This window comes from Physella acuta, unplaced genomic scaffold (genome assembly GCF_028476545.2).
Source record: "Physella acuta isolate Inbredline_101_S28 unplaced genomic scaffold, ASM2847654v3 ptg000896l, whole genome shotgun sequence".
In the NCBI taxonomy this organism is placed as follows: domain Eukaryota; kingdom Metazoa; phylum Mollusca; class Gastropoda; family Physidae; genus Physella; species Physella acuta.
In genome coordinates this window covers 329,145-350,652 of record NW_026732413.1, presented here as the reverse complement: position 1 = coordinate 350,652, position 21,508 = coordinate 329,145, and the positions used below count along the sequence as shown (strand labels likewise).

General features: G+C 31.1%; 4 protein-coding genes across 9 annotated transcripts; 2 read left to right on the top strand and 2 right to left on the bottom strand.

The window, feature by feature from the left end:
• The first annotated feature begins 210 nt into the window (after positions 1-210).
• LOC131952954 (uncharacterized) lies at positions 211-1,630 on the top strand. Its single transcript, XM_059315896.1, has 2 exons — positions 211-469; positions 881-1,630. The coding sequence occupies exons 1-2, from the start codon at positions 272-274 to the stop codon at positions 1,385-1,387; spliced, it is 705 nt and encodes a 234-aa protein (XP_059171879.1). The 5' UTR covers positions 211-271; the 3' UTR covers positions 1,388-1,630.
• Positions 1,631-1,934: 304 nt separating this feature from the next.
• On the bottom strand, positions 1,935-6,627 carry LOC131952947 (uncharacterized). Of its 5 annotated transcripts, none has more exons than XM_059315884.1 (9): positions 6,463-6,627; positions 5,640-6,048; positions 5,007-5,147; positions 4,708-4,800; positions 3,963-4,138; positions 3,698-3,755; positions 3,173-3,303; positions 2,765-2,905; positions 1,935-2,297 (listed from the first exon to the last, which is right to left on the bottom strand). In XM_059315884.1, the coding sequence occupies exons 2-9, from the start codon at positions 5,772-5,774 to the stop codon at positions 2,117-2,119; spliced, it is 1,056 nt and encodes a 351-aa protein (XP_059171867.1). In that variant the 5' UTR covers positions 5,775-6,048; positions 6,463-6,627; the 3' UTR covers positions 1,935-2,116. The 5 variants fall into 5 exon arrangements, with proteins under 5 accessions (XP_059171867.1, XP_059171868.1, XP_059171869.1 ...); XM_059315885.1 differs by lacking the exon at positions 6,463-6,627 and adding an exon at positions 6,354-6,413; XM_059315886.1 differs by lacking the exon at positions 6,463-6,627 and adding an exon at positions 5,404-5,466 and having other exon boundaries at positions 5,007-5,160; positions 5,640-5,703.
• A 287-nt stretch (positions 6,628-6,914) lies between these two features.
• On the top strand, positions 6,915-15,702 carry LOC131952946 (apoptosis-inducing factor 1, mitochondrial). Of its 2 annotated transcripts, XM_059315882.1 has the most exons (18): positions 6,915-7,046; positions 8,798-9,009; positions 9,914-10,016; positions 10,400-10,411; positions 11,505-11,698; positions 11,789-11,919; positions 12,150-12,240; positions 12,357-12,441; positions 12,597-12,673; positions 12,832-12,940; positions 13,720-13,764; positions 13,885-13,947; positions 14,037-14,125; positions 14,270-14,410; positions 14,555-14,697; positions 14,803-14,956; positions 15,157-15,318; positions 15,536-15,702. In XM_059315882.1, the coding sequence occupies exons 1-18, from the start codon at positions 6,962-6,964 to the stop codon at positions 15,650-15,652; spliced, it is 2,013 nt and encodes a 670-aa protein (XP_059171865.1). In that variant the 5' UTR covers positions 6,915-6,961; the 3' UTR covers positions 15,653-15,702. The 2 variants fall into 2 exon arrangements, with proteins under 2 accessions (XP_059171865.1, XP_059171866.1); XM_059315883.1 differs by lacking the exon at positions 10,400-10,411.
• A 508-nt stretch (positions 15,703-16,210) lies between these two features.
• On the bottom strand, positions 16,211-20,865 carry LOC131952949 (large ribosomal subunit protein bL32m). The gene is made up of 3 exons (XM_059315890.1): positions 20,736-20,865; positions 16,553-16,810; positions 16,211-16,428 (listed from the first exon to the last, which is right to left on the bottom strand). Exons 1-3 carry the CDS (start codon positions 20,833-20,835, stop codon positions 16,223-16,225), a joined length of 564 nt encoding a protein of 187 aa, XP_059171873.1. The 5' UTR covers positions 20,836-20,865; the 3' UTR covers positions 16,211-16,222.
• Between the last annotated feature and the right edge of the window lie 643 nt (positions 20,866-21,508).

Here is a 21,508-nt window from a genome sequence, read left to right as displayed (position 1 = left end):
TTAAATAGTATAAACTCAATATACGTGAATATAGAGTCTATAGACTGATACTGTATTATAAATCTATATTGGGAGTATATAGTATATCAGTATAATTGAGTATAAGGACTTAGTATAGGTCCTACTTGACTACATTTCATACAAAATATTTGTATTGAATAGTAAATAGATTTTATTGATTGATAATAGAAAGTTTTTGTAGACCTACTTTGTACTTAATAACTTACCTGCAAATAATCCGAAGTCAACTTTTCCTTTTATATAAATAAAAATGGCATTCAAATGTGGTACATTTTGGAAAGAGCTTCAAAGACTTAATCACACAGTTGACAAACTAACATTAGGTCAAGTAAAAATAGAAAATGTTAATCTTCATATTGATGACACTTCAGATGATACCAAACAAGCTTTTTACATTCAAGTTACTCCTAAAGATGGACATTACAAAGGAGCTTTAATAAAATTCCAGGTGGGTTTACAAAGAGTGCTGAAGATAGAACTATCATTACTTAGAACTATTTAGTATTTATTAATGGTTGAAAACTTGTATTCTAATACAATCTAAGCTTAGCCTACTGGCATTTTAGTTTAGAAAGAGAAAAATACATTAAACTTTGGATAAATATGCCTTTATTCTTTGTGACTTTTGGACAATAAGCTTAAAAAGTATTATATATAGGGGTGCACAATCCCTTATTAGTTTAATTTAGTAACAAGATGTCTTTGCATTTTACTAATAAATTTAAGCTCTGATTGAATTATTTTAATCTGATACAAGTTGCTGTCCATCATGTGATCATTTGTTACATTATTTAGTATAATTTAACAAGCTTTATGTTTATGTAAAATTACATTTTATCATCTTTTTGTCTCTCCCTAGGTTGAAGCACCTGTGTCATATCCTGCACAAGCTCCAATAGTTAAATGCTTGAATAGCATATACCACCCAAACATTGATCTTGGGGAACAAAACATTGTCTGTGTAAGCCTGCTGGACAAAGACTGGCAACCAGGTGTTGGCTTGGATGGTTGCGTCATGGCTGTGCTCTTTCTATTTTACCATCCTAATTTTTTGGATGCTTTAAATGTCGCTTTTGATGGTCAGGAAATGAATGAATCTGAGTTCCATAAAAATGTAAGGGCGTCTCTGAGGGGTGAAGAAGTGGAGGGATTTATTTTTGACCGACTGTTACCTGAAGACTATACAGATGATATTTCAAGTGAACCCAGTATTAAAAAGGACATTTTTCATGACGAAACAAGAAATAAAAAGAGATCTGATGCTGGTGATATAAATTTTATCATAAAAAATGAGAAAAACAATCAAAATTTAGTTAACCAACATTATAGAGTATCAAATATGAAAAAGAATGAAACTCTGACATGAATAGTATTGTACATCATACCTGTTATTCAACACAAAACATTTTCAACGGAGGATGTTGATAGCAGTTTCAAAAATGAAAGTGACTCATGATATAATAATTACATAACCTAAAGGAATATGATATTTTTATTGCATTTTGAAGCCAGTAACAATTTGACATAAGTAGAACAAGATATTCTTTACAAAGTGATTATTGAAAACTAAAACAAAATATGTAGTCCTCATTTAATAATAAATTACAAACATTTTACAGTATTTAACAATTTAACTCAAATAAATAAAAGATTTTATGAAATTATGTTTAATTTACACAACAAATACCTTTTTTCAAAATCAAAAATATTTGAACCCAAAAAAATAGATTTAGTACATAATTATATTTTACACCATTTCATATAGTGTGTATATACAATATATATATATATATATATATATATATATATATATATATATATATATATATATATATATATATATATATATATATATATATATAATATATATATATAAAACATTCAGATTTCTATTATCAGTATTTTTTTGCTGTTCAAAATTGTATGATAAAGTGGCACTAAAATTATATTCTAAGCAAATTGTGCCTAAGAAGTGTCATTTTAGACAATACTAGTATCATTAAAATTAGACAGGGCTCATTTATTTTGTAAATGTTTCCTAAGATGCTATTCTGTTGGCTACATGGCATTGCTTTGACTGTACTTAGTGGGTTAATTATTTCAGCAGACATGTCAGTTTTTGGGCCAGTACCTGCCACACAGTAAAATCAGTTTCCCTCACTTTGTCAACCAGGAGATCAAGTACAATTTGATTTCTTTCTTTATTCGTAGGTGGGTTCGTTAGAAGGCATATAAAGTGTTTTGTCAGGTAGTCAACATTGTGTCCTGAGGCACTTCTGAAATAAGTTATTTTGAAATGTAATTTTTGATACTTAGGTTTTTGAAAAGGAACTTATGATAGTATGTACATATTTATATATGTATTTATTCTTTATTAAACATATTGTTAATACATGTATGTATATTTTAAATTCAACTTCATTTGTATTTATATTAAAAAATTGCATTCAATTTTGGATATTCATAAATGACAAAAAAAGCAGATTAAAGTTTAACATGCCATTAAATTAATAATATATTTTTACATATTGAATTTCACTTGGTGAGATAAAGAAAATGACTTCAGAATTTATGTATAAACTTATTTAGTTTTTAAAAATTGCAAATACTAAATAATTATAAACCCACAAACAATGTACTTGTGCAATATGTCTATAACTTATTATTTTTTCATTTATAAAATAATAGAAATAAAATTACTATTGATCTAGTTTTGACTTTCATTATTTACAATAAACCTTACCTCCAAATAAATATATTTTTATCCAATAATGGAGTAAAAGTTTCAGTCCATGAAACCAATGCATGCAAATACAAAATAAAAAACTGCTTATTATCTGCTGCAGCTTTCTGTAGCACTTTAGGGCTGATAGTCCAGAGAGGGCTGTAGAAATGAGATCATCAACCATTCTTTTAAATGGAATGTAGTGAGTTAAATATCTCTTAATTTTTAATGTCTCATTTATTATTAAATTTTATGAGTTGTTATAAATTTATACGTAAATTTAATCATATATATTCAACAACATTAATATTAATTGATTCTAATTTTTTAATCAAATTCGCAATTTTGAATTTTTTAAACACTCATTTATAAAACTTATTTTCCTTGCCTTCTAATTTTTAATTAACTACAATGATGACTGCTTACCATTTATCAATATCTTCCTCTATTATCTGATGCAGATGACCAACCATCATACTCTGTATAGAGTGTAGCTGTTTCTCTTCCTCCTCAGCTTGCTGTTCACTTGTAGCACACAGAGAACACATGACAATGCCCTGTTAGTATATTTGTAAACAATTCAAATAAAAGCACTACCATATCACTATGAGTGATTGACACTAAAAGCTTATTAATCATATATAAATTAAAAACAGATGTGTTAATTATGTTTGAAACAAAGAATCATAATATTTACTCGTTTTATTTTACAATTTATTAAGTTCTGGTATTTTTAAAAAAAGGGCTTTTTTCACAGAATTAAATCAAAGAGAATTTTAAAAAGACTTCTATAAACTGTTTAGCCATGAGTACTAAAATCACATATGCTGCAATAGCTTTTTTTTAAAACTACAGTTCATGAATTAAACTTTTTGTTACAACATTTATCTAAAGCATATTTTAAAGAGCTTATTTTTTAAATAATAAAATAAAATAAATTTGTGAAAGTACCATTCCATCTTGAGACCTGGCAAGCTTATCAAATAAGAGATGGCAATATGAATCATACCTGAAATAAATGTAAATATAATTTATGTTGACTATATTGAAAAAATCTTTGGTCAGATAAAAAACAAACATACCCGGAGTAAAATACAATATCATGGAATTAAAATTTGATATTAAAGTATTATTAAAAGGGAATTAAAGCTAACAAGATTTTACAAAGTAAATAAAAAATAAATAACACATCAAAAGTTCAAGTTATAAAGCTCACCTTTCAGGTTTTCTAGCCTCACATCCAGTCAATACTAAGTACTTTAAAAAAGTTGTAGTTAAAAGATTCAGTTTATGTTGTGTCAGCACCTTTTTATCATCTGGCTTGTGCAAAAGGTGTGCATTTAAAGTGACTAATTCATCATGAATGTCCATTTCTATTGTTACATTTTTTACCTGGTATGATAAAATTATATCATTGAATTGATGTATGTTTAAATGGTTTAAAATTCAAACACAAAGAATGGGAAAAAAAAGTAAGGGAAGTTATATGTTTTGATCTGAACCTGACTCACACTTTTTTTTCTATGGTTGAGACTACTGTGCTGCCATATTATCATGGTCTCTATGACAATACCTGAATTAACATGCTAACAACCAGGTGTCTGGATTGTGCTTCTGATTACCTATTAACTTATCTCTTGTGAAGACAGAATTAATAGGGCACTTTTATAGCTCGTGTGTTTCTTTAGCTCACCAGGATTTCCTTTTCTCACAAATGTTTTGTAATTTTAACTCAAGTTATTGTGATGTCAAGAACCATAAGCATTCAAATATGAAAATTAGGAATTAACTGCATGAATTTGTATTTTCTTTCCAGAACTATACATTTGTTATGTATGAGTTGTACCTATATCTTCCATCCTCAAGACTATTACCCAGTTTTGAACCAATACACTCAACATGAAGCTAATCATTTATCATTATCACACTGATTACTTCACATAATATTTATAAAATATTACCTTGTCTAAGATCACCTTGTCGGATGTTTCCTCCATTAAAGATGATAATATTTTCCATGATGTATCAGAAAATGATGTGTTAGATATTAGAGTCTAAAAAACAATAATGGAATCATAAGTTAATGCAGCATGAAATGCTTCAAGATTTTGTGACAAGAGTTGTATTATTTGATTTGATTAGTAATTGATTAAGCTTTAACTACAATCTTCATGACTTTAAAAAAAAAATTCCTTTAAAATCTGAAGTTTAGTGAATATATGAATAATATTCTTTTTGGTTAACACTAAATGACAGTTACCTTGACAAGTAAATGCTTAGCATTTCCAAGGCTATCTACTGAAAGCCAAATAAATGAAACTTGGCCAAGAAGGACTGTCATTTGTCGCAACTGTTTATTTAAGTCTTCTTCATAAACTTGGCCTTTTATATGACTGTAGACCTGTAAGCGATTTCTTGACATTTCAATAATTCAAAATTTTCAACAATTTCAGCTGAAAAAATATTCAATGATTAACCAGGCCATGATGAGTAGCACATAGTACAATTACAGATATAAGAAAATATTTAATCTTAAAAACCATATAACTATCCCTAGTTCTACCTACGACTACAACTCTCATATATACCAGCTTAAGCAGCTCATTAGCCAAGCAGACTGGAAAATGCTTAAATATTAAGAATTTCATCCATGTTACCTAGCTGTTAGACTGTGAATTTCTGAATTCTGCTCCCCCTAACTTCCCCATGCATTGCACCACCTGGTTTGAATGTGAGGGACTGTTAGGTCAGAGAACAAACGATGGTCTCAAGCCTCTATACCATGACTTCCCCTACTTAATGGTTGACGTTATAAATAGTACAATATTTTTTTAAATTATTACATCTAGGCCTATCAAACTATCAACTCAACTGTTTTTAATTCTTACTTCACCTCATGGCAATAGTCAGCCCAGCCAAGAGCATTTTTGTAGGATGCCACAGTCCAAGCATTTACATCATCAGTTGATGCTTTGTTCAAAACTTTAATAAACTGAAATATATTTTTTATGATAAGTTCTGCTGACATAGACAAAGTCACAAAACACAAAAAGCCAGCAAGGAGCAGATAAATGTGTAGATCTACTTGGTTGTTCCTCTTGAGTAGTGCCCTTCCTCAGCTAATGACTTCTCTATCTTAATTTTACTCTATGCCTAGGTAGTACTAGATTCTAACTGTTACTGTAGGCAAGAGTAGTGGGCCATAATGAAGATTTTCATTTCATACTTGACTTCAATCATAGTCAATATATATACTGCCAACTACTGCAGGCAAGGGTAGCACCATAACACTCCATACAGATCTGCCGAGTTAAAAAAAAAAAACAAATAAGCTAGATAAAAGCAAAACTACTTCATTCATTTTAAGTTAAGAATCATAGAATGATGATAGTCACTGGCTCAAGTAATATTAAAATACAACTGTGAGTCAAGTTTAGTTAGTTAGATAACATAAGATTAAGATAATATCATAATATTACTGAATTAGTATTAGGCTAAATTATTAATTAAATATTCATAATAGATAAATTATAATAAATAAATTATAAAAATAATGTAAGCCTGTTTATTAATTATGAATGAACTTATAATAATAATATTTAAATACTATTAATAGAAGTATTAAACCGGCCAGTAATGCGAAGAATAGAAAGAAGCATTGGCAGACTAGGCTAGATTCGGACTAAATCTAGATCTAGACTGCTTTGGATACATACATAATCAGGTTGACTTAACCAGATCTAGACTAGAATCAAGACTAGATATTACAAGATCTAAATCTAGATCTAGAGGATCTAGATCTATATTCTACTAGATTTCTAGATTCTAGCTCTAGATAAGATCCTGATACAATTTGTGAAAACCGCTCTAGATTCTAGATCTAGATCTGTATTGTTCCTGGCCACTTTCGCTTTCATACCGGCAATGTTAGGATATTATATTGTTATATGACGGCAAATTAGAGATTGAAAGTATTTCAAAATAAGCCAACCGTTTAGTTCATCGGACAAGCAAGTAAATCTATATCAATTATTGTGAAAAAAATCAAATGTTTTTGTTAATAATGAGTAGACCTAGATCTACTTATCCTAAGTTACATTTAACTGCTTGGTTTTAAAAATACATGAGCTTTCTTTTTTTTAACATTTATTCTTGCTAGATTCTAGGTTTTCCACATTTGCCATTTAGATTATCTGGCCATTTGAAAACAACAAAATGCAAAGGGCAGTCGCGTTTACGCAGCTATCTTCCTTAATAAATTGCAGTGTACTTAGAAAATCAGTTATATTTTCTAAATTACGTAAGTACTTTCCGATCAATCTGCTTTAATTTAGTTTTTATCCTTAGTTGATAAGTATCATAATTTATTTTTCTTTATTTGTGTTGTTCATAATTCATTGCCCTTGTGACCAGTCTTGTTCACTACCTGATTTCTAGCAGTCAGTGTAGGCTTTTTGATGAGAATTACAGAATGATTTTTTTATTAAAAATGTATCAATAATAGCTTGCACACTAGTAAACTAAGCCAATTTAGCATATTAAAGTCAGGTCAGCCTATGGCACCCTCCACTGAACTTGACAGAAGGAAAAAAAAAACTTGACCTGTGACCTTCATTAAAACAGAATTTGCTTTTGTTTTTTTTTGTTTTTTTAGTAAACGTGCTTAATCTTACCCAATAAGTGATAAAAATTTGAAAATTAATTTTAATTACTGTTGTAAAGTGAGATAAACAGCTTAATAAACACGTGTTTTCTTGAGGGGGTGTGACACATCCCGACATCACATTGTTTGTAACTTTATATTTGTGTTTTATGACTATATTTGTTCACAATCAGCATGCTATGCTTTTAATTTTGATAAAGGGTAAGTATACCAAGTTACAAAACCTGAAATCTAACTAATAATTCATACTTTCAGTTTAAAAAAATAATGAAAACGATCATCAATGAAGAAAGCGTAAACATTCAATTTTTAGGTGTGACATAAAAAACAGTCATAAATCTAGCCGAATGATTGGATTCTTGCGCGTCACACATTTTCCCGCGCTTCGTGTTCACCAAAAAAGATTATAATAAAATGGCATTATTATTCTTACAGAGCATATCTCATGCCTACAATAAATTATTACCAGTTTATTGTAACGTGTGTAAAATTAATGCTTTCAAGTAAAAAATAGCAATAGTCTGGTTAAAAATAGCAGCGGTATTTTATAGTTATTTGATTCGAAAGATAAGAATTATATAGAGCTACTTTCACTAAGGCGCCGCTTGCGAGACAAAGAAATTAGGCCAAAAGTAGATCCGACAATTCTTAAATAACAGACTTAAATAGAAACTGATAGTTCCGATTTCTTAAATTAACGATGGCTTCGTAATCATTAGTTTTATCCCTCTACCCATTAGTGAAAGCGAAACTGGTCGCCATTTTTTGGTAAGCGCATGAGCCGTGCGATGGCGTCAAAACAACAAACCCAGAAGCTGTGAAACGAACGGCCTAAGCAGTATTGACAAAGTTGCCAGAAAATATTGTAGTTTTTAAGTCACATTAATTTTTGTTTAGAATGTGGCCTATAGCCGAGTATAGGCCTATCTATTTATATAATTCTCTTTTTGGATACCCTAGAAAACACCAAGCTGTAAGTGCACCTAGCAGCCCCTCTCTTCCTCTCTAAGCATATCCCTACCACCCCCACATGGTCTGGTGAGCAGTGGTCCACGCTAATAAATGTTTACAAACGTAGAGCCGGGTTTAGTGACGACTATTAGGGGGAGATAATTTAGTTTAAAACAATTTAAAACTTAGGGAAGGTAACTAAGAGGAGGCTGCTTTCAGGGGGGGGGGTTGGGGGAAAGGAGGGGGGGGGTCGTCCTTAATGACCTACTGATAGTGTTTTAAAGCAAAAATTTTCAGTGGCAGCATTGTTACTGTCGAATTCACAAATTATGTATTACTGAAAAGTAGAAAATAAAACAACTAAATAGCGCCATATGATACGCCGCAGGTCGGCTAGTATACTATATATTAAATATTTACTTTTTTCCTTTCTTCAGCATCATTACACTGCCAGGCAAGATGTATGGGGAGTCATGGTGTGCCTTCTCACTGGAAGACCCAGAAACAAATTGCTCTCGAAAACAAAAACCACATGGATTGTATGCCAATACCTGAAGGCAGTTGGCAGGAGAGCTACAGCAACAAACAGAAAAAGTTGAACATGATGTTGGCAGCAAGCGCTTTAGCCTTTGGCATTACATATTATATTGTGAGTTCTATTTCATCAATAGTATCAAAGTCCCAAAGTTTTTATTTGCTGAATGTTTCATAAATTAACATTCATATAGCTGCTTATACTTATACTTTATACTATCTCAGAACATTCTCTTCCTTCTAAAATAATTTTTTATTATGTGTTGCTTTATTAATTGTAATATTAGTATTGCTCACTACCCTGGAAGCGGGGCTGGTTTCTTAGTTCTAACAACAATATGGCGACCACACTAGACGCATGACTTCAGATGATGTTTTGTCTTAGTTCCAATGAAATCCTTAAAAATTACTTTGAAAAATGTTTGCCACTAGCAAAATGGTGGGTTTTTCTACCTTATAAAAATAAACAATAGGTGCCAGAAAAGCATTTCAAAATTTGCTTTGGAGAATGAAGGTTAAAATATAAAAGTTGGTTTCATTAAGAATAGTAGAACTTTAAAATATCAGCCAGATGAGTACAAAAATGAACTGAATATTGTAGCACTGTTAGGTTTATCAATCTATGAAAAAGTAACTCCATAAATGACAACCAATTAAAAAAAACGTGACCGCTATTTGATGATCACTAGTGAGAAACTCTGGTGCTTAGCCAGTTAAAAAGTCAAATCTAATTCATGGCTTGCTGTGGCTTCAAACACAAGGGTGATATGATATGGTTGTAATGGAAATTTTAAATTAATTTAGCCTAAAATGAGCTAAAACCCTAAAAATTAATGGCTGCCTAATGGATTAAATGTGGATGCCTATTATTTAGTTGTCATGTTTAAATTGAAAATTGAATAAATTTTAGATTTAGCGAGAATATCTATTATAAATAACTGTTACTTTTTAAAAATTTTGATAAATAAATTTGTTACTTACGTTGTTTTTCTGTTTAAATCTATTTATTGTCATTGCAGGTTTATAAATCTGGATGCATGTACTTACATACCGTTGACTATAAAAGCTTCAAATACAAGTCTGGTCTTTCAGGTCCAGGTGTTGTTGCATCATTTAGTTCAGGTCAGAAACTTTGCCAAAGATTTTGGGAAACATAATTAAATAGCTTGTTTTGATTGACATATTTAACATTTAGAAATTACAAAATTTTGACTCAGATAAACTTTAAAGTAGAAATTGGGAACTGTTGGTTGTGTAAAATTTTTGTGTGGCGTGAAGATAAGAATGAATTTAAATAACTTATTCATTTTGATCAGCTTGAAGATTGCATACTTTAGTTAGTCTAATATTGTTATTGAGATGGAGGGATTTAATAGCACCAGAATTCTTATAAGTCAGTTTTAATTGGGTGGTGTTGATCTGTTGTGAGAACAATAAATGAAATTCAGTTATGTGGCAGATTATTTCAGTTTATATATTTTAATATATTGAAACTTTTTTTTCAGGCTTCACTCTCTGTATGTGAAATGGGTTTTATTAAATGCTTAAAAACTAGTGATGTAGAGGCCATTCCATGATACATAAATATTAAAATAATCATTGAAAACAACTTTTCTGTGTATCATTGGTATTAAAGCAATTGTTTTTCTCAATGACTGAAATAAGGATAGTATAACTGCATTTGGACTTCATCTACATGATTAGATTTATTAGCAAATTAGTTGTTGGTTATTGTTTGAATTTTTAGTTTGAAATATATTATTTTTGTGTTCATTTTATTTTTCTGCCTTAAGGGCATGGGCTGGTGATGAAAACCAATATAACCAAATGCTTATTTCTAAACCTAATGCTATAATATTTAGCATATAGTTATGACTCAAAGAATTAAGTTTAGAAATTTAAAAAATGGCCAAAAATTTCATTCCGTTGCCATGGTGATGGTGGCCATCTTGGATTTTTTATTTACCTGTTTAACATCAAAATAACTCAAAAATGGCTTATGCAAATTTAATAAAAACTTGCAGGATTATAGTGATACAAATTTTAATCAAAATTTGTGCAAAAATTACACCATTTTAACTGTGAAAGAAAAACGCATAAAAATTTTCAAAAAATGTGTTCTTATCCGTTTTGTTGGTATAAGAGAATAACCGAGAAAATTTTGATAAATTTTATTAATAATTAAGGTTATTTCAATGTTAAAATTGTAAAAAAAATCCAAGATGGCTGCCATCACCATGGCATCGGCAGGAAATTTTCAGCAACCATATTAACATTTTTAGATTTAACTCTTTAAGTTAAAACTATATGCTAGATATGATAGCATATAAATAAGCATTTTGGCTAATTTTGTTTTTTATCACCCGCCCATGCCCTTAAGTACAATATTTTAAAAAAAAAAAAATTCTGAGAGAAAATAATTCCCTTATAATAAGTTATAGTTTTTGTTTGTGTAAACAAAATATTCGTAACCATCAATAATTAACAAACTTCAGTTATTAATTTAATTTTACTGTATTTTATATATAGCATTGATATTTTACATTATTGTTGTATATCATTTTTACATATTAAATTCATGTTGTATAGAATTTAAAATATGTGTTACAGATGCTGCATCAAGCGATGAGCCAAGTGCACCAGTGCCAACAGAGGAAAGTAACATAAAGGCTAACAGCGCAGGAGAAATAGACCTTACTACATTGCCAGAAATTCCATCTGAGACTCAATATCTCATCATTGGTGCAGGAACTGCTGCTTTTGGTGCATTCCGAGCAATCAAGTCCAGGGACCCTAAAGCAAAGGTGGGTGATTCACTCATCATTTACTGCCACCATACATTATTATTGTTTTTGTTGTTTGACTGCTTATAATTATAATAATGTATATATTAGATTCTTGTGATCGGTGAAGAACAAGCTGTCCCATACATGCGTCCACCTTTATCAAAAGAGCTTTGGTTTAATGAAGATCAGCTAGAAGTAGAAAATATGCAATTCAGGCAATGGAATGGGAAGAAAAGAAGGTAAAAAAATTGTTTACAATACTAAACTATTGCAGATCCCTACTTAAACTGATTATAGTAATAAAACCCAAACACTAACTATAAACATAATCCTCAAGTTGTACAAAATATCTCAGATTAGAAGCCTTTGTTCTTGAAATCAATTACCATCTAGATTTGTTGTCTTCTATGATTAACACTTGTATAATTCCATATAGATTTAATACAGCATGCATATTTTAAAATTTCAGTGTTTTCTATGAACCTCAAGAATTTTTTGCAGAGCCAAGAAAGCTAAATAGCTTAGAAAATGGAGGCATTGCTTTATTATTGGGCAAAAAGGCTAGTTATTATATACATTTTTTTCCTTCTATTTTGGCAATATTTAAAAACTATTTTGAATCAAGAAATGTCTCAGTTTCTACATATTGAACTTATTCTTCCCAAATTTATTGTAGGTTGTTAAACTGGATGCTGGAAAGAAAACCGTTTGGCTTGCTGGTGGCGAAAAAATTAAATATGACAAGTGTCTGATTGCAACAGGTGAATATGGTTGCTTGTTTTTAAAGGATTGATATTGAAATCTACTGTTTTTCTTTTACTATTTGACATTTGTCTTTTAAATAAATGTGTGCAACATGTATTGGTGAAAGGTTATAAAATTTAGTTTTTTTCATATACTATTTTTCAAATTGCAGGTGGAAAGCCTAAAAATCTGCCTATTTTAGAAAAAGCAGATGCGCAGGTCAAAGAAAGAACAGTGCTGTACAGAAATGTAATATTTTTTCTTAACTTTTAAATAGATCTAGAAAAAGGTTTTAGTAGATTTTCAAAATTGAGCTATTAAAACTAAGTTTGTCTATTTTCAATCTATTTTTTTTTTTTACTGCAAAGTTGAAAGAATTTTTAAATACTTCGTCTTTTAATCCTCAGATTGAGGATTTTAAAAAGCTGGATGCCATTGTCAAGAAATCAGAGTCTATAGCCATTGTTGGAGGAGGTTTCTTGGGCAGTGAACTCGCTTGTGCTTTAGGGAAAAGGGGTATTGCATTTTGATAATTTGGTAAATGTTTTCTAAGACTTACAGAGGCCAGCTAAAAAGAAGAAAAAAATAATACTCAAACACTAGCTAGAGTATTTAACTTTTTGCGAATGTGCTCAAATAACTTTCTGATCGTTTCTGGCTATCATTATTCTGGAACAAGTTGAGTTATAAAAGGACAGTGGTCCTAATATCACAATCTGCAACATCTTTAATTGACTTAATTTACTTACTGTAAAAAAAAATTTGGGATGTTTTCTTAGCCAACTATTTTCTCTGAGTAATATCACAACTGATAATACTAAAATACCATATACAAATAAGTTGACAAAATAGAACATTATTGTTCGTCTACAAGTGACTGTTATGTCCCATAGCTGATCACCTGTCCCATAAGACCACTCCTAAAATGATATCACCAAGTTCTACCCACCCGACCAACGTTCCCTCTAACTCGAAGAAGAAAAACCTAGTGTGCAACATGTATTTTGTGTGTGTGCAGTGTCCTAAGTCTTGTACAAGGGTATATGTATTTTACAAAATAACAGCGCTGCATGTTCAAAACTAGGAACATTGCTTCCAACCACCACTACCTATAAGTGTAGTTCTAACAAAAAAATTACCTTTTTTATCATTTTGTATTAGACATACCCAAAATAAAAAATATGCCATACTTTATACCTTCCACTTCACTTTATAACATCTGGTCAGTTTGTGTGACACAAATGTTAAATAATATATTTAAAAACTGATTTTTTGTCATTTATTACTATCCTCAGCTAGCAAAACAGGAATGAAGGTCTATCAGATATTCCCAGAAAAGGGTGAGATTGAATTTACATTAAATCTTTATTCTAATTCTAGTGCATAACTGTTTTATTTTCAGTTGTTCTGTCCTGTTCAGGAGGAGTTGAATGTTTGTTTTGTTTTTTACTTCATTTTAGGCAACATGGGTCGTATCTTGCCTGAGTATTTGAGCAAATGGACCACAAAAAAAGTAGAGAGAGGTAAGTACCAGATAAAAAGTACCAGATAAAAACCAGATGCTAAAGAATGTACATATTTTAAAAGTGGTTAATTTTTTATAAATCAACAGAAGGCGTTGTTATAATGGCTAACCAATCAGTCACTGGTGCTGCTTTTAAAGATGGGAAAGTTGTCATTAGTACTAATGAAGGAAACACTGTAAGTGTTTGAACAGCTAAATCAGATATTGGCATTGTACTGTTTGTTAAAATGGCTTTTCTAGGTTATATCATATACACTTTATGCATTTTGAATATAATTTTTATAAGATCTAATAGTGATACTGTTGTTCTGACATCTTAGGTCAGTGTTGATTGTGTAGTTGCTGCAGTAGGACTTGAGCCAAATGTTGACCTTGCTAAATCTTCAAACCTTGAGATAGACCCAGTTAATGGTGGTTTCTTAGTTAATGCAGAACTTGAGGCTCGGAGAGATTTATGGGTGGTAGGTATCTCAATGTTATTGTTTCTATTTTAAACAAATTTTTAATCCAATTGCTTTTTGCTAGCATTGAGGGTTGTAAATTTAATAAGAAAGTAATAAATAAATAGCTTTATAAAAGGTATATATATTATGTTTTGTTCATAGGCTGGAGATGCTGCATGCTTCTTTGATATGAAACTGGGTCGTCGTAGAGTGGAGCATCATGATCATGCTGTAGTGAGTGGAAGATTGGCTGGAGAGAACATGACAGGTGCAGCCAAACCATACTGGCATCAAAGCATGTTTTGGTAAAATCTTTAATTTTTCAAATTCTAATATCATAGCTGCCTGTGTGTTTTTGCCGTATTTAATGAAGTTTTTGAGTATAAACTGTCATGTTTTTGTTTTGTTAGGTCTGATTTGGGCCCAGATGTTGGGTACGAAGCTATTGGTATTGTTGACTCCTCGCTTCCAACTGTTGCTGTGTTTGCAAGAGCCACTGAAAAAGATAACCCTAAAGCCGTAGTAGAAGCAACTGGTGAAAGCCTTAGATCAGAGACTGAAATGGTATTTAAATTTCTGTCATTTTTTTTTTTTCAAAATGCAATGTAAATTTAGGTTTGTATATTCCTCATAAAAATGATATATGTAGACCTCTGCAAATATTTTAACATTATTTTTTTTTTCTTGATGTTAGTCACAATCAGCTGCTTGAAAGATTGATTATAATAATATAAAATAATGTATAAAATTTCAAATTTATTCAGAAAGCAGTTGAAAGCACAGTGCCTGTAATTGGACAAGATACCACATCCCCCCTAGAATCTGAAGATTATGGCAAAGGCATTGTATTTTATTTGAACAACAAGAAAACAGTTGTAGGGATCCTTCTCTGGAACACATTCAATAAGATGTCAATTGCCAGACAAGTAAGTTTTTATATTCACTTGCATTGATTTATCACTGAGTTAGCTACTGACAGTAAGTTGTAGAATGGTAGAGCATACGACTAACTCCACTTCACTTGCCCCATGGAACTGGTCAGGTTCGTAAGGGAACTTTATTAGCTACATTTCCATAACTTTGAATAAGCCACAAATTAAACAGTACTTTATAATGAATATTTATATTTAATTGTATTTGTAGGTACTTCGGGATGGAGCTAGAAATGAAGATCTCTATGAAGTTGCTAAACTTTTTGATATTTATGATACACTTGCTGATGCTCCAGAAGACAGTGCTGCCCAAACGACCAGCAGTTGAAGAGATTTATTATTTTCATTTGTGATAAATAAATTCTGAATAGTATTGACCACAGTTGTACTTTGTTATGTCAAAGGATTGTTTAATAAATGAAGTGTTTCAGTTTTGAAATGAGCCAAGGGGGTTCAAAAGGTTTAAATTAATATTGCATCTTAAGTATCAACACCTATTAATTGTGCATCTAAAATGTTGCCACAATTGCGTAACTTTTTGCTCTTTTTAAAGCAAAGGGCAATTAATATTTCTTGTAAAAAACCATCTCAGGAATGGGATAAAGGGAATAAAACTTTGCGAATTAAACAGGTTATAGAAAACAGAGTATGGTAATGGTATAAAAGAGAATCTGTTTTTCATATTGCATTGTAAAGAACTAATTTCAGTTTGCATTTCTTTATTGTACTTTTCTAAATGATTTGTTGCAAGATCAATTACTTTACAAATGCAAGTTAAATAAACTGTATATTTGGATGAAATAATTGTTACCTTGTTTATTACATTCTTTTACAATATGAATTATTGCAGCATATTTTCTTGAAATAAATAAAACGACAAAATTGCTAAAAATTTACATCAACCTGTTTTATTAAGTAAATTTTTAGAAAACCAACTTGGTCTTGACTTGTTCATATTGATAACCAATTTACCACCACTGTTGTCAGCCGCCTCTCCATTATAAACAAACTCAATTTCTTGCATTGGAACATTATACTTGATATCTTCTCCCAACTTAGCTTTCATTTCCTTGGTCTCTAAACAAACTTTGTCATAACAATGCTCTGTTAAAGATGGAAATTGTTCTTTTGTTACAGGTGAATTCAAATTCATTAAGGTTAATTCAAAGAAATTATGTAAATATTTGTAAACAGTCTTAACAAATTGAGAAATTGTGATTTAACTTACTGCACAGATGTCCTTTCTCTCTATAGTTGCCACACTCCAAGCAAGGAACTATGGTTGATTTTGGTGTTCCATACTCCATAAAGGCAGTGTATCTGTGTTTTCTGTAAAGTCTCTTTTCTATAGACCTTCTGTGTTTCGGTACAGCTAGTAGCAAACCATCAAAAATAGAATCTAACATGGATTTTGATGACTTGTGAAGATCTTCAGAGGGTGAAATTGCTGATGGACAACCAGCTATTGCAAGAGCTGATGGTGGATCTGTTAGCAACAAATAAAAAAACCATTTTCGTGTCAACCACATTTTACAGCTAAGAATGAGGAAAGTTTTGGGCTGTCTTTGTTGAAATATGCAGTTCTGAATTACAAATACTATTAATAAATTATATAGATGTAGTCTAAGAATGACCCTTCTGACACATCATGACTACTGATCAGGGTATCTAGTCAGGACAGATATCTATTAAATACTTTAGTGGCTGTAACAGCATAACTGAGCATTGCATAAGTGACCCAATGAGAAGAGCTAGGCTATTTTATTTTTCTTTGGGTGCATCACTTTGGAGCAGCATTTGTATAGCTGGAAAGTCAAGTGTTGATATGGGATGGTAAAAGTAAAATACAGTGTAAGAATTGTATGCAACTGTGAGTGTAAAGTAATTTAAGTCTAGATAAGGAAAGAACATAAGTTGACATACAAAAATTAAGGGGTCAATATAGGAAAAATAAAAAATTACTCATTATAATAGGGTTAATTGGAAAGAGTCTTCAGATTTCAATTTGTGATATTATTACTATAAACTAGAATCTAGTTCTGACCCTTAGTATCTATATATATAATTCTCTTCTTCGAGCCGTTAGAAAACAAGCTGCAAACGCTCTCCCCACCCCTACATGGTTTTAGTGAGCTGTGTTCACTCTAAATGTTTACAAGCAGAGCCAACGATTTTAAACGTAGGGGAGGGAAGGAAGGGGGGGGGGGGTTATGGTCCTTAACGAGCTACTTATAGTGTTTTAAAGAAATATTTTCAGTGTCAGCGTTGGTACTGTCGAATTCACAAATTATGAATTATTGAAAATTAGAAACAACTAAATAGCGGCGTATGTTATGCCGCGGGCCGGCTCGTTATTAATAATTAATAGATTATAGACACAGCATAGCCATAGGCCTTCTTACTACTATATTAATAATGTTGACTAGATCTAGATAGTATCAGAGTAAATGGGGAAAAAAAATCACAGGAAAAAAAACAACAGGAAAAAGTCAGTTTTTGCTAAGAAAAAAGTCACAAAAATAAAGTCACACAAATTTTTAACAAATATTTTGATTTAATTGTTGAGAATTGTAAAGTTTTGGGGGTTTATTAATGTGGGTGGTGTTTATTTATTTTTTTGGTAGCATATCTATAAACTTTTAAAGCATTATGGTTTATAACAATAATAAGTAAAAATACTATAAGATAACTTACACAGCAACCTCAAATACTTTACATAAATACAGGGTAGAAAAATTAATTATTAAAGAAATATAAGCATGTGGCCTTGTCCATCCTTATATATTGTGTGTTATTGGCATTTTGCATCAATGACAGCCTTTGTACCATGTTGACTTTCTGTTTTGATCCTATGCTTTGTTGTTATGTAATGAGCATGATAAATGTGGGCAGTACAGGTTGAGGACAGTAAGTCACAATAACTACGTTTTTATGCCATTTCACACTAATTTAAATTTTAAAGTATATTAAAAAACACAATTGAAACCAAGAAGGTTGGAACATTCTATTCAATTCTATTGAATATTAATATTTTCTGTATAATGGAATTAAAACCAACATACTTCTTACTAAATATTTGTACATGTTATAAATATTAAAACATGTATACAACCTACTTGCATTACATTTAATTAGTCGTAGGTTGAATATGTAAATCTAGGCCTAATACATAAAAGTTTTTAAAAGTTCCATGAATACAGCCTACACATTACACATATTTTGTGACCGTTTTTCCTGTGACTATTTTCTGTGGGGTTTTTCCTGTGACTTTTTTCCTACAATCAATATATCCCAACCCCCACCAGGGGCTTTTTCAACTTCAAAGACTAACTTAATAACTAACTACTACTAGAAATTTAGATCTAAACTGGACTAATCTAAATCTAGGCCTTTTTTAAATTTAGAATTTAGAGAGTGTAGAGACAATAGTGAATAGTTTATTTAATAAAATTATTTATAGAGTTTAGAACTTTAGACTAGAGTAAAAACCTTAATTTAGCGTGACAAAAGGAAACAGGAATAAATATAGATCTAATAGTAGTCTAATAGTAGATTTACATTAGTATAAGCTTTTTGATGAGAATTACAGAATGATTTTTTTATTAAAAATGTATCAATAATAGCTAGAACACTAGTAAACTAAGCTAATTTAGCATATTTTAACTTTCTGCGCAAAGTCATTATTACTGAAAAAAATTCCGAAGTCAGGTCAGTCTGTGGCACCCTCCACTGAACTTGTAAAAAAAAAGTAAAGTTTCCCTTTCAAACCTGACGGTCTATGGGGCAAGTGAAGTAGAGTTCACTTGTTTCTGTGACCTCGGCATATGAAGAGATAGTGTGGTCAGCACTATGCCCAGCCGCCTTTACTTTCCCTAACGTGAGTTAGGTACCCATCAGAGTTGGGTGGACTCAGGGACGGTATACTGACTTGAACCCGGATTCGAACTCGAGACTAACGGGTTAGCACTCCAGCTCTCTACCGCTAGACCACTCCGTCCCATCCACTGAACTTGACAGAAGGAAAAAAAAAAAAGGAAAAAAAAAAAAAAAAAAAAAAAAAAAAAAAAAAAAAAAAAAACTTGACCCGTGACCTTCATTAAAACAGAATTTGCTTTTGTTTCATTTTTTATTTTTAGTAAACATGTGCTTAATCTTACCCAATAAGTGATAAAAATTGGAAAATTAATCTTAATTACTGTTGTAAAGTGAGATAAACAGCTTAATAAACACGTGTTTTCTTGAGGGGGTGTGGCCCGGGTGTGGCACATCGCAATTATAACTTGATGTTTCTGTGTTTTATGACTATGTTAGTATATTTGTACACAATCAGGATGATATGCTTTTAAAATTGATAAATGGTAAGTATACCAAGTTACAAAACCTGCAATCTAACTAATAATTCATACTTTCAGTTTAAAAAATAATAAAAACGATCATCAATGAAGAAAGCGTAAACATTCTATTTTTAGGTGTGACATAAAAAAACAGTCATAAATCTAGCCAAATGATTGGATTCTAGCGCAGCACACATTTTCCCGCGCCTCGTTTTCACCAAACAAGAATATAATAAAATGGCATTATTGAGGGGTGATCACTTACACCCTCAAAACTCGAAACGCAAGCTACGTAAGCGTGACTTTCTCTCGACAGCCTCGTTAAAGACAAATAAAGAAATTAGGTCAAGCTGCCATTATTAAAATGTTAATTATTCGCCCCGTAAATATATGGGCAGTTTCGAGTAAAAATCTATCCGATTACGATACAATCGTTAATTTTAACTATCATGTACTTCATGAGAAAGAAATGATTCGATATTTTATATGTCCGCCAAAAACACGAGTGCTTCAAAACCGCAAGAACGAGACTTCACGAATCGAAAAGCCTAAACTAATTAGTAGATCTAAAAATTGAAAAAAAATATATAAATAATAAAGTCAAATATAATAATTTGTTTAGTATTTTTGGCTTGCAGCGAATTTGCATTAATTAATTAGATCTAGCTAGCTGCTAGGCCAAGTAGAAAAATCTACATTACGAAAATACAATAGTGTAAAAATGATTAGCATGATTAGGCCTACAAAAATAGTTTAAAATAGTAAAGTTACTAGAATTATAGAAGCAGGGTTCCTACCCTATTTTGAAAATGAAAATACACCTTTGTAACCACACCATTATGTCTGCTTATAGCTGAGAAACTTTTGTCTTCTATTAAAAACTACCGGAATCCCCCCCCCCCCCCCCCCCCCCCCCCCCCCCCCCCCCCCCCCCACAACAAGAGGTAGACTAGAGTAGACTCAGGACAGACTAACTGCGTCACTTGCTAGATCTAGACACAAGACAGAAACTGTTGCTCAGTTTGATCCTAGGCACAACAGTGCATAAGGGACAGCAATGTGCTATTCAGGAATTACCTTTTCTTGTCATAAAGCTCACTAGAATTCTAATATTACTAGCAGATACTCTCCATTGTTCTAACAAGGACAAGTAAACTGCCCTCATGATAGTACCCATTTTTTAGACTGTACCTAGATTCTAAGTACCAAGATGAACCAGAAACGCCGAGAAACGATATTTACTAATGAAAATTGGAAGCCTACGTTGAAAAATTAAAGCTATAGGTAAATTACTAAACGCCCCTCATATCTATATGAAAAATGGTAAATAAATAATGTTGTTAAAATATTAGATTTTATTATTCATTTTTTAAACGAGTATCTACATTTTATTATCATAATTTAGGGTTAGGGTTAGGGCCTACATATTAAATAATAAATAACTATATATATTGGTCTATATTTCTTTAAATTGGCTTTGATCTTAAAAATTAATTATTAGGCAGATTCATTTATTGTAAGCAGATTAATCAGTAATATTAGAAACATTAATGTTTCAAATTGAACTTTTATTATTAGACCAGATAGATCTAGACTGATTTATTAAATATTTATTATTTCCCAATTTTACAACCCGGGAAAAAAAAGAACATTTTTCATTAAGTACGCAAATCTAACAGCCTAAATCCCTAAGCTCTAAGGTTATCATCATTATCATTAAGCCTAAAGCAAAAACGTTCAAGCCAACATAAATAAGTCAAAATTATGTTGGACATTATTGTTTCAGATTAACAATATCTGACAATAGGGAGACTCGATAAATAAAGAGTATGTAAGAGAATGGCATTCAA

Bases quoted from the DNA above. Each gene is read 5' to 3' on its own strand.
- LOC131952954 (XM_059315896.1), top strand. From the start codon at position 272: ATGGCATTCAAATGTGGTACATTTTGGAAAGAGCTTCAAAGACTTAAT. The intron at 470-880 runs GTGGGTTTACAA...GTCTCTCCCTAG, and splicing joins GAGCTTTAATAAAATTCCAG to GTTGAAGCACCTGTGTCATA.
- LOC131952947 (XM_059315884.1), bottom strand. From the start codon at position 5,774: ATGTCAGCAGAACTTATCATAAAAAATATATTTCAGTTTATTAAAGTT. The intron at 4,139-4,707 runs GTAATATTTTAT...TTATCATACCAG, and splicing joins ACAAGGTGATCTTAGACAAG to GTAAAAAATGTAACAATAGA. The intron at 2,906-3,172 runs GTAAGCAGTCAT...TCATTTCTACAG, and splicing joins GAGGAAGATATTGATAAATG to CCCTCTCTGGACTATCAGCC.
- LOC131952946 (XM_059315882.1), top strand. From the start codon at position 6,962: ATGCAAAGGGCAGTCGCGTTTACGCAGCTATCTTCCTTAATAAATTGC. The intron at 7,047-8,797 runs GTAAGTACTTTC...TCCTTTCTTCAG, and splicing joins AGTTATATTTTCTAAATTAC to CATCATTACACTGCCAGGCA. The intron at 12,674-12,831 runs GTAATATTTTTT...TTTAATCCTCAG, and splicing joins GAACAGTGCTGTACAGAAAT to ATTGAGGATTTTAAAAAGCT.
- LOC131952949 (XM_059315890.1), bottom strand. From the start codon at position 20,835: ATGGGTACTATCATGAGGGCAGTTTACTTGTCCTTGTTAGAACAATGG. The intron at 16,811-20,735 runs GTAATTCCTGAA...TGTTGCTAACAG, and splicing joins GAGCTTTATGACAAGAAAAG to ATCCACCATCAGCTCTTGCA. The intron at 16,429-16,552 runs GTAAGTTAAATC...CATCTTTAACAG, and splicing joins AGAGAAAGGACATCTGTGCA to AGCATTGTTATGACAAAGTT.